Source organism: Rhea americana, unplaced genomic scaffold, assembly GCF_003343005.1.
Source record: "Rhea americana isolate MKP2758 unplaced genomic scaffold, rheAme1 scaffold_269, whole genome shotgun sequence".
NCBI lineage: Eukaryota > Metazoa > Chordata > Aves > Rheiformes > Rheidae > Rhea > Rhea americana.
In genome coordinates, this window is record NW_028186389.1 from 106,058 (window position 1) to 119,089 (window position 13,032).

The following is a 13,032-nucleotide window of genomic DNA, read 5'->3' on the forward strand; positions in this document are numbered from 1 at the left end:
AGGAAGCTCCGCCTGACCGTGAGGGGGAATTTCTTCACTGTGAGAGTGACGGAGCACTGGGACAGGTTGCCCAGAGAGGCTGTGGAGTCTCCTTCTCTGGAGATCTTCAAGGCCCGCCTGGATGCAACCCTACTAACATGCTCTAGGTGACCCTGCTTGAGCAGGGGGGTTGGACTAGATGATCTCCAGAGGTCCCTTCCAACCTTACTGATTCTATGATTCTATGAAAAGAGCACTCTTTCATTACCAGCTGGCCAGTAAACCTGCTCTGAGGCAGGTTCAGAAGTAGAATTCAAAGAAGAGAAAAAATTCTTATGATTAAACGTTCCAGGGTGAGCTGGGAAACAGATGGTCAAGAAAATAAGAACATATTACAATAAAGCACAATTTATCATCTCCCAAACCAAAGAGATATTGTTCACTATTGAGGTCTTCTGAATTAACGCTATGGTTTTATAAGATAAGCTAATTGCATAAAAAGGTTCAAGTTTCAGTTTTCATCTAGTTTCATGTCCCCAGTGCTAGAGAACAGCTGAAAGAAGAACAATTGAAAAGTTACAGAGATTACCTTTGATGCAAAAGGCATCCTCAGAACTGTTTTCCTAGTACACAGAAAAGCTCAGATGGTCAAGCATTTCCAGGCAAAACCCATTTACCTTCTCTCCTGCCCCCCCTTCCTCTAGAGAAGCTGTGAATTTGCAGCTGCTTGGGGAGCGTAAACTTTCTGTTCAGGTTCCTTCTATTCTACAAATAGTTTGGCTGCTGCTGCTTGTATTTATAAAATTATTGTTCTCTGTCTCAGCTATAATACAGCTAATGTTTGTTGGGGACAGCTATACAAGAGACAACTAAATCATATAGCACTCCCTAACCTAGTGTTCGCAATAATACAAACCAGCAGCAGTAGACCTTTGGTAATCATAACTTGAATTTTACCTCTCCATTGCCTTTTCATTTGTGACTTTGCATCTATTTTTAAGACATTTTACTCTTTTGCACTCAAATTAATGTTTGACACTTCAACATTGCTCTAAAGGCATGACTTTCCATTCATGTCAGAGTTCTATTTTCATATATGCTATAGTTCCATAATCTCCCTAAACTACACACCTGTGCGTCCTTTCCCTTGTGCTAGAGCAAGCACTGATTCAACTGGATCACTGTTAAAATTCACCAAGGCTGAGGGAGGATAATTTATTTCAGAGCAGTTCTATGATCTAGCCTACCAGATTACACAAACACTTGTGCCAGCAGCACACGTAGAGGAAGAGTGAGACTAAAACCATCCTTTTGGTGGTCATGCTCATAATGACCATGAAAAGATTGGCCTACTGTGTCAACCATAAGATATTTAGATAAAAGTCTTCCCCACAAAGGACAGCACCAAATATGGAGTGCTACTTGCGTTTTAATTACTGATTTTTTTTGCATGCAACGCAGTAAAATACAAAATCCTCCTCTGTTTTAACAATAAGCTGATAACACAAAGACAGGAAAGGCTATTAAAACACCACTAGCAAAACATCCTGAAGTTCTCCAGTCCTGTACAAACCCAACAAAATACCAGTGCTTGAACAACACATTTTCCAGTCTCTCTCCATTATACCCCATAACTTTAACTAATGTTCTTTCTTAAAATATCTAATTTACATAAATAGGTTATTTACCATTATAATTAGCAGTGGGTTCCTCATGCTGTGACTTTTCAGGACTATTTATTATAAAGTATTAGCATTGCTCTCAAGTTGGAAAAAAAATCAACATTCTTTATATGAAGTAGAAGTTAATTAGGAGACTTATTTTCTGCTACTGGTACAGTTGCTGTGGAAATATTTGAAAGCATTGCACCTTACATCACTAAAGTCAATATGGATTTACCTTCTACAGATAATAGTTTCAGATATATTCTGTCTATTAAACATCATATTCCTATATGGTCCACCAGTAAAAACCATTGTTTAGATAAAATAACACAATATGATAGGATTTACATAGTCACTTGTAGTGTATATACGTGCACACATATATGTATAAAATAGTGAAAGTCAATAACCTAAAAAACTACCACTGCTTGCGTATATCTTAATTCCCAGTAGCCAAGATAAAAATTAGAACACTCCTGGAGGGGGATTCCTACCTACTCTGTAGCATGGTTAAGGGTGTATGACTTCAAGTCCTTAACTTTGACAAAGATTTAAAAAAAAAATCTTTCTGGGACAATACTGGACTATGATTCATTTAATAGATAATGACCAACACAAAGAAAAAAAAAAAGAGGAAGTGTATCAGATCATGACCACCCCTACCATTTTTCCAAGATCTCTTCACTTGAATTCACTCTTTTTCTGGAAAGCTTTCTCAAAGTAGGTCAACTTTGTTTTAAGGGATGTTATCAGGTTATATAATTTTTTTTTAATTGTTATTAAAGCATTCAATTTTATTACACTCATAAAATGCCAAAGAAAAAAAAATCCTATTCGGTCAGTGTATGATTCCTTGTGCATTTGATAATACTATGTGCATAGTTTAACTTCTCCTTCTGCTTACATGGTATTTTCCATTTACTTCCTATTTAAATAGTTTTTAGTTAGCTAAATAACAAGTTAATACTGTTTCTTTCAGCAGATCTCCCTTCACTATGTAGCCCCCAAGTTCTGAAAGAAATAAGCACATTTACTTTTCATTTACTAACCGAGAACAATGGAAATTAAGAAAAACATACAAATGCAGCTTTATAGGCACAATGTGGAGAAAAGTATTTGTAGTTCCTCATCACTCCTTGGCCTACCAGCTACAGTCATTTGCTATTTGTGGGAGCCAGAGGTTGAGAAAAAGATCCCACTCCTTCACAGGTTGCAGCTGAGAACAGAGCACAATGTCTGCATGGTTAGCGTGCAGGGGAAACTGCCATCATGCAGATGCCTGAAACCAGCAGCAGCAATGCAAGTCCATTGGCAGTCACACAGAAAAATGTCCTATGCAACAGGTATTCAGCACTCCCTTTCAATGGAAGGTAATGCTTACTTCCAATATAACCACAAACAAAGTCAAATATTTAGCAGTGTCCACTTAACCTGGGGAAATATCAACAAGAAGTGTACACGTTTTAAACAGATTATACATCTGACACCAAAAATACCCTTCGATTTTCAAGCATGTACCATTTTCACATCTATTTCTATTAAACAGATAAATGTTTCTCGTACTCCATTATCTGAAAGGAGCTAAAATCTCTCTGTAGCGCTGTTTGTTTACTGGTACTGATAAGATAGATCATTCCCAAACGTGTTCATAACTATCATCAGCTAGTAACAACACTGCTTTTGGATTACAGCCATTTGCCTGAAGAAGGGATAAAAACTACCAGGACTTTTTGAGGTAGAAGCAAAAATTATGTGTAGCTCAAAAACTGTGGATAAAACACAAGTCACTCGGGTGGCAAAATTCCATGGCAGATTATAATCTTCAGCTTGGACACCTGCTGAATAAGAAGTCTTAATAAGTAGCTTTATGTTTTCTTTGTTTCAAAAACTATGATGTGAAAATGTATTCGATTTACATATCTAGAGAATTCTCTCCTAAATCACTCTGGCACCTGCAAAAGTTATTTCTTTCCATCCTGCCTGGCTTTATTAAAAATTCTGCCAGCATATAGTTTATATGCAAGTACATGCCGTGTCATCACAGCAATATATATGCAGCCTATCTGCTCCAACACAACACATTATCAGCACCTCAGGTTTCTCCCGTCTAATGCTACCTCTAAGTCTAGACATGCTTGGCTTCAGAGCTAGCTCCCAGTCACACTTCAGTCTTCCTAGGCTACAACTTACTGAAGTGCCCAAGGCCAACAGAGAGCATCTGGAGAACAATTATTGTCAGCATATGTATGTCAGCACAACCCAGGTCATCTCCTTTAGCAGCCTCGTGCAGAAGTTTAAGTTTAAAAAGGGAGACCTCTCGCATATAAGCATTCTTCCAAACACCAAGCTCCCGCTCCTAAATCTAGCTGACATAGAAGGCAAACTGGAAATAATGTAGCTGTCTTGCTGACAGCACTACAAACGTGACTGTTCAGAAAAGGGCTTTCTTCCTGCATAGCGAATCAAGTTATGTCTACTTAAGATAGTGTTTTAAACTCAGATTTTAAAAAACAAGGCTTGGAAAAATATGTCACATTTACAAATTCAGACAGCAGGTTCAGCTACCACAGGAAAAAAAAAGTGCCTTCACCTCTCTCTGCAGAGATGAGTTTTACATGTTACAATTAAACAGTTAACTAGCTGAAAGTAAATTATATTTTGAAAATGTGAGATGACTATGCCTCAGCATTTATCTACTCATGCTTCTCATCTTCAGTTGACACACTGCTTTTCTGTTAAGTGTCACTGTTCACGTTACTTCATTGTTTTTCAGTGCTTACTTTCTCATCTCTCACCAGCTCCTTGTAATACTCACTCTTCCTGAACAGCATCCTCTCCTCTCAACGGCATTGAAATTTATTTCACTGTCCTCTTACTTCTCTCCGTGCTTACTTCTCATACACTCACACTTTGTACAGGAAAAATTGAGAACTCACCCACTACCAAACAGGTAAAAAGAAAAGACTAGGGAAGAGTGTGAAGGTAGGAGTTCTAGTGAGCGTTCAAATTGAGAAGCCAGCCCAACTGCTGAATTATGAGTGAGCACCAGGTCTTCCTCCAGCTAAGAGGAGACTTAAACCCAAAGCCTTTGACTGCTAGGAAATCTCTCTCCTGCATGTTCACTGATCTTCCCAGGGACTCGGATTTTGCATCCCACACCACTGCTCAGAATTCTTCCAAAATGCAATACATTAAGCTTTATTTAATTCCTGTTAATTTCTCTCCTGCCCCAAATTAACCTCAACGATAACTTTTTAACTTTTCTTCAATTGAGAAGAAAATTAAAATTTTAATCAGAAGTATAGAAAAAGTAATGAACAAATCAAGCAAAAGAATTGTCTGGGGAGAGACTTAAGAAGCTTTGTTCCACACATCCTAAGTAATCTCAAAAAGCAGCTATACTAGAAGCTTAATTATCCGACACACTGGAGTTATTTACAGCATCTAAAATCAACTAGCCAGTTATTAACAGTACAGATGAAGAAACGTGCTACTGAACTCTTAAGATCAAAGAGACAGCAAAAACCAATCAGCATTTTGAAAAATTACTATATTTCACTCTATTTCTTTATTCTTACTGTACATAAATACTTCACCATTAACAAGACTAGCAGTAATGCTGGGTCTGAAAAATCCTGTGCAGTCCTTCAAAATGGGAAAGATTCTCCATGGTTGCTTTCCTGTTATTGTTAAAAGCAGAAAGCTTCCTTGCCAGGGAAGTCCTTCCCTTCATACATTACTTGGAAATGAAAATAAACAGACTTCACCCTGTCTGCTTGTGTGCAGTCAATTCCCCATTTAAATAAAAGACAAAAAAGCCAAAAAAATGAACAAATCTTGGAAAATGCTTCAACAATACCATTCCCTTCATCTTGGAGACATACCCATGTATCCCAGCTGCTGTATCTGTCCTGTTGCTCAGGAGTGACCCTGTGCCACTTAGCCGATCCTGCCGGCGTTGATAAAGTTTGGAGGATGCCAGCCCCTGAAGTCTCAGGCCAGCCATGGCACCCAATGCCACTGTGAAGGGGAATGTAGAAAGACAACTGGAGAGAGCACCAGCGATAATGATATTTCTATGAGTCACCTTCCTTTTGGGAGTTTCCTTTACATTTCAAAAGTGCTAAAGCAGGATGGATAGACTCCTGCTCAAGCATTGTTTCTTCATCTAACATTCTTTTACAGTCTTAAGGATCAGACAACCTCTTTCCTGTATCCCACTAGTAGTTACCTATTTAAGCCAGCACACTAGGAGTCTGCATCAGCAGTTCATTGTGTTAAGACTTGCATTATGTATCTTTATAAATTCCATCATCCAGGAGGTAAGATTAAAAAAAGACACCTCAGTCTTCACATAATTAATCCACTGAAATCAGTAAGACTCGCTGATGAAAGCAACAGAGAAATACAGAAAATAGATTAGACCTTGACAACAAATGCTTTAGTTTACCACAGATCAGTATCTGTTCCTGGCAACTCTTAAGTTGGCTCCCTGCAGGCTGCTGCATCAGGCAACATATTAAGGATACTGCAATCAAGAGAATTATTCCTTCCATTTGGATAAAGCACACTCCAGGAAACAAAAATGTATAGACTTTTACTCTCCAGATACACACTATTTTGCAGAAGTCGCATGCTGTGGAGGACTGGGAAGCAGAGAAAATGAACATACTTGGCATTCCAGCCTCCAGAGCTCTTTCTCTGCTGAGAACTGAATATGGCTTTCAAACAGTTCTGCTTTCTGCCACTTGCCCTCCCCACCCACCTCTGCAAGAAGGGAACAGGACCACAAGGCACAAGTGGCTCAGGGTGGGGGGTTAAAAAGAGTAAAAATTTGAGAATACAGAAGTCACTTTTCAAAGAGAACAAAGGGAAAAGGGTGGAGGGTGATGGGAATGGCTGAATCAGTGTCATCTGATCAGTACTGCCATGAAAAACGACTCAAGAGTCATTACAAACTAATTATTGTTATTGTCTAAGTTATAGAAACAAAGGATTTTGTAGTATAATGATGAAGTATTGTATATTCCATGACTACAATTTGACAGGCAATAGGGGAAAAAAGAGAGAGCAGTAAAAGTGATGATTTCATAATGATTAGATGAGTGTTAATCAGCAGAGATCCTTTTTACCCTTTAAGAGGAAACATAAGGGTTTACTGGTATTCAGCAAAACAGGCACATATAGAGAACCTCATCATTTCAAAAACTAGAAATCAGTAATCTCGACATCTACAATTCAGCCTATGGTTCGCTGAGAGTTGTTTGGATACTGACAACAACCTGCAGTATCATTTTGTCCCAACTGCATTTGCCCTTTTTCATATCTACTATATGACATGAATAAAAGGAAAATAAGAACAAAAATGTCCTCCAAATTGGGGATTTTTGCTGATCATTTAAACGTTAGATATTTCAGCTCTGGCCACCTCAGTATCAATTAAACAGTTTAAAATAAATATTAGCTTTTTCGCCTCTGATAAAAAGCAAAATATCAGATCACCAAAACATTAAATCACTTAAGCAATCTAGCTAAAAGTCTCTTTCTCCCTCAAATATCCAGCTTTCACTTTTCTTGCTCCTATGACATGGTTTCATTGGTTTCTGAATAACCAATCTTCCACAGAGAGGTATGATTTTCATCAAGATGAAGGGATTGGAAGGAAAAATACCAAAACAATAACCACTCTATCTTCCTATTCCTCAAAACATATGCAAGCTCACTCATACTCCTCTCTTGCTGCCTCATAGGTAAAGAGTGCAAATGCACAGTTTTCCTTTCTCTCTTGGCAGATAACTTTTAAGAGACAGGGTTGATGCCAGACTCTTATCGCAGGTTACTTTCTGAGCCAAAGCGGAGTAGAAAGCAGCTAGACTTCTTCTAAGCATTCATTAGTAGTTCCCTTATGAGAAGCACCTCTAGGTCCTCAGAACAGACCTTTAAGGACTTTTCAATAAGTTAAAATTAATCTAGAGTCTCAGAGAGCAGATTCAGATGGATAGGTAGCAAGACTGAACAGACATTCTTTAACCCAGAAAAATAGAAGTAGCTGCTCTTAACTCAGGCAGACGAGACATCTGATAGTTTGACGCTTGTAGTTTCTAGTCTGTACTAAGAACCCTTCTTTGTATTATCACCCTTTATACTCTATCCTATCATCCTTCAAATCACTCTGCTTGCAATTACATCATAAAATAGACTGCATGCACAGCACCAGCTCCTCTCCCAAATTAAAAAGCCTATAGTCAGCTACTGGCCTAATACTTTCCTGGAAAATAATATATTCTTATTTCTTACCTCAACTGGATTAGGAACAATCAATAAGCATATCTGTAAATGCAGCTGTTTTTCTTTTGTTGACTGCAGGAAGTACATAGGCGTATCCAGATCCCAATTAGGCCAAGTATAGCGATGACAAAGATCTCTCACAAAAATAATGGCCTGAAATGTGCACTTAAAGAACTTTTTCTTTTAGGCTTTGTATTATCTTTAAAGTAATTTCTAAAGTCAAAATGTAGAACAACATAGGCATTTTTTACCTTTTGTTTTCTAATCAACACCGCAGCAGTAATTATCTTGGAAGTAATTATCTTCAACTCTGTTTTATTTTCTGCTTTGGGTATTTGATAGCACTTTGTTTCTTTACTGACATGTCACAGTTCCTCTTTCATAGGAACAAGTCCATCACAACCAGAAAAGAAAAAAAGGGCAAAACAGCCAAAAAAAAAAAAGGGCGGAAAAAGCCAAAAAAGAAAATAAGGTGTCAGAAAAAATGCATCAAATATAAGTATAGAACTGGTCTTTATTTATTCATTATAAGGAGGTACTGTGGTAAACTTCTAAAAGCACCAAAATCACATAAATTTTGTTTCTCAGTTTTGCTAAACACATAAAGAGAGTGCTTAGAACACATTATTTTTTAACGCATAATACTTTTTTAGAGACGTTCGCTTCCAAACGTAGTTAAGCAACAATAAGCTTAGCAAAATATACAGAGGAACATTTCTCTAACTTCTTTCTGTTTTATTATCTTTGGACAATAGTTGGAACAGGTATGTTCAAATATGAAAGTGATTTTTTAAAAAGTTAATAGCATGCTACAGACTACTCTTGAAAGCTAAGGACTATAACAGCCACATTACAGTTTGGGTACAGAGAAATAAAATAGCTCAGACAAGGTATGGCAGTCAGAATTATTATTTGCAAATTCTAATGTATCTACTTACCACTTCTCTCCAACCAAACACAATCCTCACATTGTAACAACGTAAACTCATATGTGATACATTTACTATTTAGATTTGTTTGCCAAATAGTCAGCTATATCTAATGATTTTACACTAAGAATACACAGAAGTACACATCTTTCTTTGCGTTTTCTGGAATTCTGTTTTTCTTAATGCTAAAACTCAGTAAATCAAATTACTGCAATTACTTAAGTTCAGGAGATACTTTCTGTAATTGCAAGGGATAGGACACTTGAAAAGAATTTTCCATCTTGATCACTAATCATAGTACCTAGAAGCAAGTTCTTTTGTGTTCTCATTCAACCAGAAAGTAAAGTGAAAAAGAGTAACATTGCCAGCAGTGCACATTCTCCAATCTTCCTCTCTTTAACATTTGTAACAGAACAAGATCATTCACTTTTATGTGCAGAGTTACAAGACCAGAGAGACATTTACACACATATTCCACATCCCCTTTTTGAAGCCCAGAATCCCTGCATCTTACATAATACTGACAGATTTTAAAAATTACTACTTAACAGATATCAACCAACATTCAGTACAATGACTTACAGGAAGGTCTAAAAAAGTATGTTCTCAATGCTGAATTCTTTCTAATGACCTAAGAATCAGCCCCATCCTGAAAACAATACTAAACACGGTGCTTCTCAAAAGGTATTGGTCTTGCAATGGGCTGAGCAGTGCCAGTGTTTCATAAATACTGAAAACCAAGTACAGATTTTGTTTTGCTGGCAAACAGCTACCCTAAATGGATTATACTATTACTGAGGAAAAAAAGCCAGTTACATTACAGCTATGACAAATCTTTGTCTGACAGTCCCCAGGACAGAATGATTAACTGTTCCATGGCAGACAGAGATTCAGAAATTTTCATAGTTGACAAATTTCCTAGAATAAACCTTTCTGAAAAAATTAAATAACAGATGGCTTCAAAAAAATTACTTCCAAGGCAAATAAATAACAGTGTATTTATGTAATTCACTTTTCAAACGCTAAAGCCAAGGCCTTCCCGTCTTAACAACCTTAAATGCATTTGAGGGAAAGAAGAGAGAAATCCTGTATTATTTTGGAGGACTGCACACTCTACAGTGTCTCAGCTACTTTGGAACGTTCCACATGCGTCATGCTTTATATTAGAACTTCTAACTGAATACAGGGTTCTACCTTAAAAGGCAGGTTTCCAACGAAGCACAAGAAAGAGGGACACAAGGATTACCGTCCTCAGTAATTTCCTGCTCTCCTCCGTAGCTGAGTGATTTCAGCTGAGGGGAGACATTTCAGTCTAAACAGTGGTACACACTGGAGCTATAGGAATAGAGTAAGGTGGGTTCATAAAGTCAAAAATTCTTCTCTTATCTCCTGCTGCTCGTCCACATGCAGGAACTGCACTGGTACACATTTAAGGTTCTGAATCTTGTGTAGTTTTAAGGAAAATAACATACATTGATAAATATGCACCCATCTCACAGGGCTGAGGAACAAAAGGGACCATTAAAACAGAAAGACAATTTAATGAAAAAACACGTGATGAAAACTAGAAGTGTTAAGAGTATGCATAACCACCTATCAACATCAGAGACAGCAAAAATAGAAGAACATTCACCTAACTCTTAGGTGGGGCTGTAACAATTATTCAGCATATTATTGTACCTAACAACCCACAAAACATGTTGAGAACTGAATAATAGTAAGAAACAGCATAATTCAACTCTGAAGACTTTATACACAGAAGAAAAAAAATGTTTACAAAGCTCTCCAGATCTGTGTTTCTAGTCATGAAGAATGATGCTTTGAGATTACGATAAAGACAGCAATATTCAGGAGGAAGGCTAACCTAAAAAGATAACCTATTAATTTTCATATTACTTTGTTGCGCTTTTCTTCGAGACATTTTATAAAAACAAGCTTATTTTCACAAACCGCTTTAAGACATCTGTGTTTTATTCTACAGATGTGGAAACAAGTGTCAGAGACATTAAACATTTGTTCAGTCCCTCTCAAGACACCAGCGAACACTTTCCCCGCTGCTTTTCTTTCGTATCTGTCAATTACGTGACTTCGCAGAGTGCTCCTGCGTCAGCACAGGAAAATCAAGCTCAAAGTTTACCCAGGGTTTTTAAACAGCTCTTGGAAGGTCTCCCTCTGAGGTCAGCCCCAAGAAGAGGGGACTGGAGGCGCAGGACCCGGGACAGACAGGAGGGCCCCGGAGCCGGGATGGCTGCAGCCTGCCACCCCGCGCCGCAGGCGGCAGTCTGGCCAATGCGCGGCCACGGTCCCAGCTCTGTTTCTGACCCTCCCGCCGCCCTACAACGCGTCCCCACGCAGAGGAAGGGCTCAGCGGAGCAGCCCTCGCTCTGCTCTTCCCCCACGCCCGCTTCCGACCCGCTGCCACCCGCGCCGAGCCGGCAGGAGCTGCCCCCTGCGGCTGAAGCTCACGGCGGAGCGCCCCTTCCCGCGCCGCCTGGGCCCACCGGGGGCTGCTCCGACCCCCCCGCCCCAGTCCCGTCCCGCCTTACCTGCCCGTCATGGCGGCTCGCCTCCGGCGCGGCGGGCGGCAGCGGCGCGGCGGGACGAGCGGGCGGCGGCGGCGCGGCGGGGCGGCCCCGGCGGGCGGCGAGGGCGGGCGAGGCCCCGCCCCGGCCAGGCCGCCCGGGCCCCCCGCGCGTGGGCGGCGGCCGCGGCCCCCGGTGACTCAGGGCGGCCCCCCCCCCGGGCCGCGCATACTTTTCCTATAAAGGGAAAGAAAAAGGGAGTTAGGCAGCGGCGGCAGCTGGGCCTGCCCGGCCCTCGGAGCCTCCGATGCTTCAGCGGGTCTCCGTGGCAGGGAGGGGAGAGGCGCTTCCAGCGCCACTTATCACGGAGCTCCTGCCTTGGATGGGCCGTTATATCTAGGACTAGAGAGGTGACGTTTCTCCTGCGACCCAAGAAGAAGTGTTTTACCTCCAGAGCAGCAGAAAACACATCTGGAATGCTATCTTCTGAAAAGTGGTTAGATGGCATTAAATAGGGACAAAACCCCTTCGAATGCCAACATTTTCAATAACATCAAAGCTCTTCTGCTAGTGACAGAACTCTGTCCTGGGCAGCTAGAAATCTTTATGTTCTCTGACACAGTAACGCAATGCTAAAATGACCTCCGAAAGGGTCAGAGAATTTCAGTCCAAAATTGGTTTCAAACTTTATCTTCTAGGGCAGTTGGTGTGATGTAACTCACCATCGCTATGAATATCCTTAAAAGCTAGGGACTGATGACGGCAGCTCTGTGCTCCCTGCGTTTCATAGTGTGCAAACATCTCCTTTTCAGTCCTGCAGTAAACACTGAGAATCATACAGGTTAAGCATCGCATGCGGTATTTTAATTATATAGTTAAAACTGTTAAGAACTGAGTCAGATGCTCTCATGCTGGTTTTGTTTGGTTGGGCAATAGATCAGGGTAATAGATTAACTTAATAGTAAATATCCAGTGATTTAACAGAAATTGTTGAAGGCGCAGCCAGTAATCTGCAGACGAGTTCCTAATCATTCTCCACAACAGAGGCATTTTGTCTTCAGTTATTGCAGTATCTAGATACATCTGGATACCTAACAATATTTATGTTCTTGCCACCAATCTTTAGAGAAAGATGACTCAGACTGGATGCCTGAGGAACAGAGGCAGTGACGTGACTTGACCACAGTCCCAGAAGAAGCACAGAGCAGGGCAAAACCCAGTCTCCAGATACTCCGTTAGGATCTAACCACTGGACACCACTTCCTCCTGCCTACTCTGAAGTTACGTGTGAAACGTATCTGTCTCAAATACCACCTCTTACTAAGCTACACTTTCAGGGTGATAGCACCCCATAATACCATGGTGGTACCATGACGCAGCGAGGTGAACCCTCACCGTGGCAGTGGTGTTTCATTTCAACGCCGGGCACCCCTCAGCACTGCTCCCCCTCCCTCAGGCAAACCAGCCTCTCCGTCCTCTGAAATCACGAGCACATGAAGAAAAGCAAGAGCAGACGTCAGCGGCCGCAGGCCCCCCTGCAAGGCGAGAGAAAGGCGGGCAGAGCAGCGCCCCGGCTGAGGCCGGCCCCGGGGCCCGACGCGGCTCCCCGCCTCACGAGGCGGGCTCGGCCGCTCCACACCGCCGCCAACG

General features: G+C 40.7%; 1 protein-coding gene and 1 long non-coding RNA gene across 3 annotated transcripts in view; both read right to left on the reverse strand.

Moving 5' to 3' along the window:
- The window catches only part of LIMS2 (LIM zinc finger domain containing 2), a 34,970-nt gene extending 23,468 nt beyond the window's left edge, over positions 1–11,502 (reverse strand). For both annotated transcript variants that reach the window (XM_085307937.1, XM_085307935.1), the window contains exon 1: positions 11,407–11,502. In XM_085307937.1, the coding sequence (XP_085164063.1) occupies positions 11,407–11,417 (11 nt within the window). In that variant the 5' untranslated portion in view covers positions 11,418–11,502. The remainder of the gene's footprint in view (positions 1–11,406) is intronic.
- A 54-nt stretch (positions 11,503–11,556) lies between these two features.
- LOC146594208 (uncharacterized) lies at positions 11,557–12,948 on the reverse strand. The gene is made up of 3 exons (XR_014896230.1): positions 12,778–12,948; positions 12,105–12,208; positions 11,557–11,619 (listed from the first exon to the last, which is right to left on the reverse strand). It is a non-coding gene; the product is annotated as an uncharacterized LOC146594208 (long non-coding RNA).
- Between the last annotated feature and the right edge of the window lie 84 nt (positions 12,949–13,032).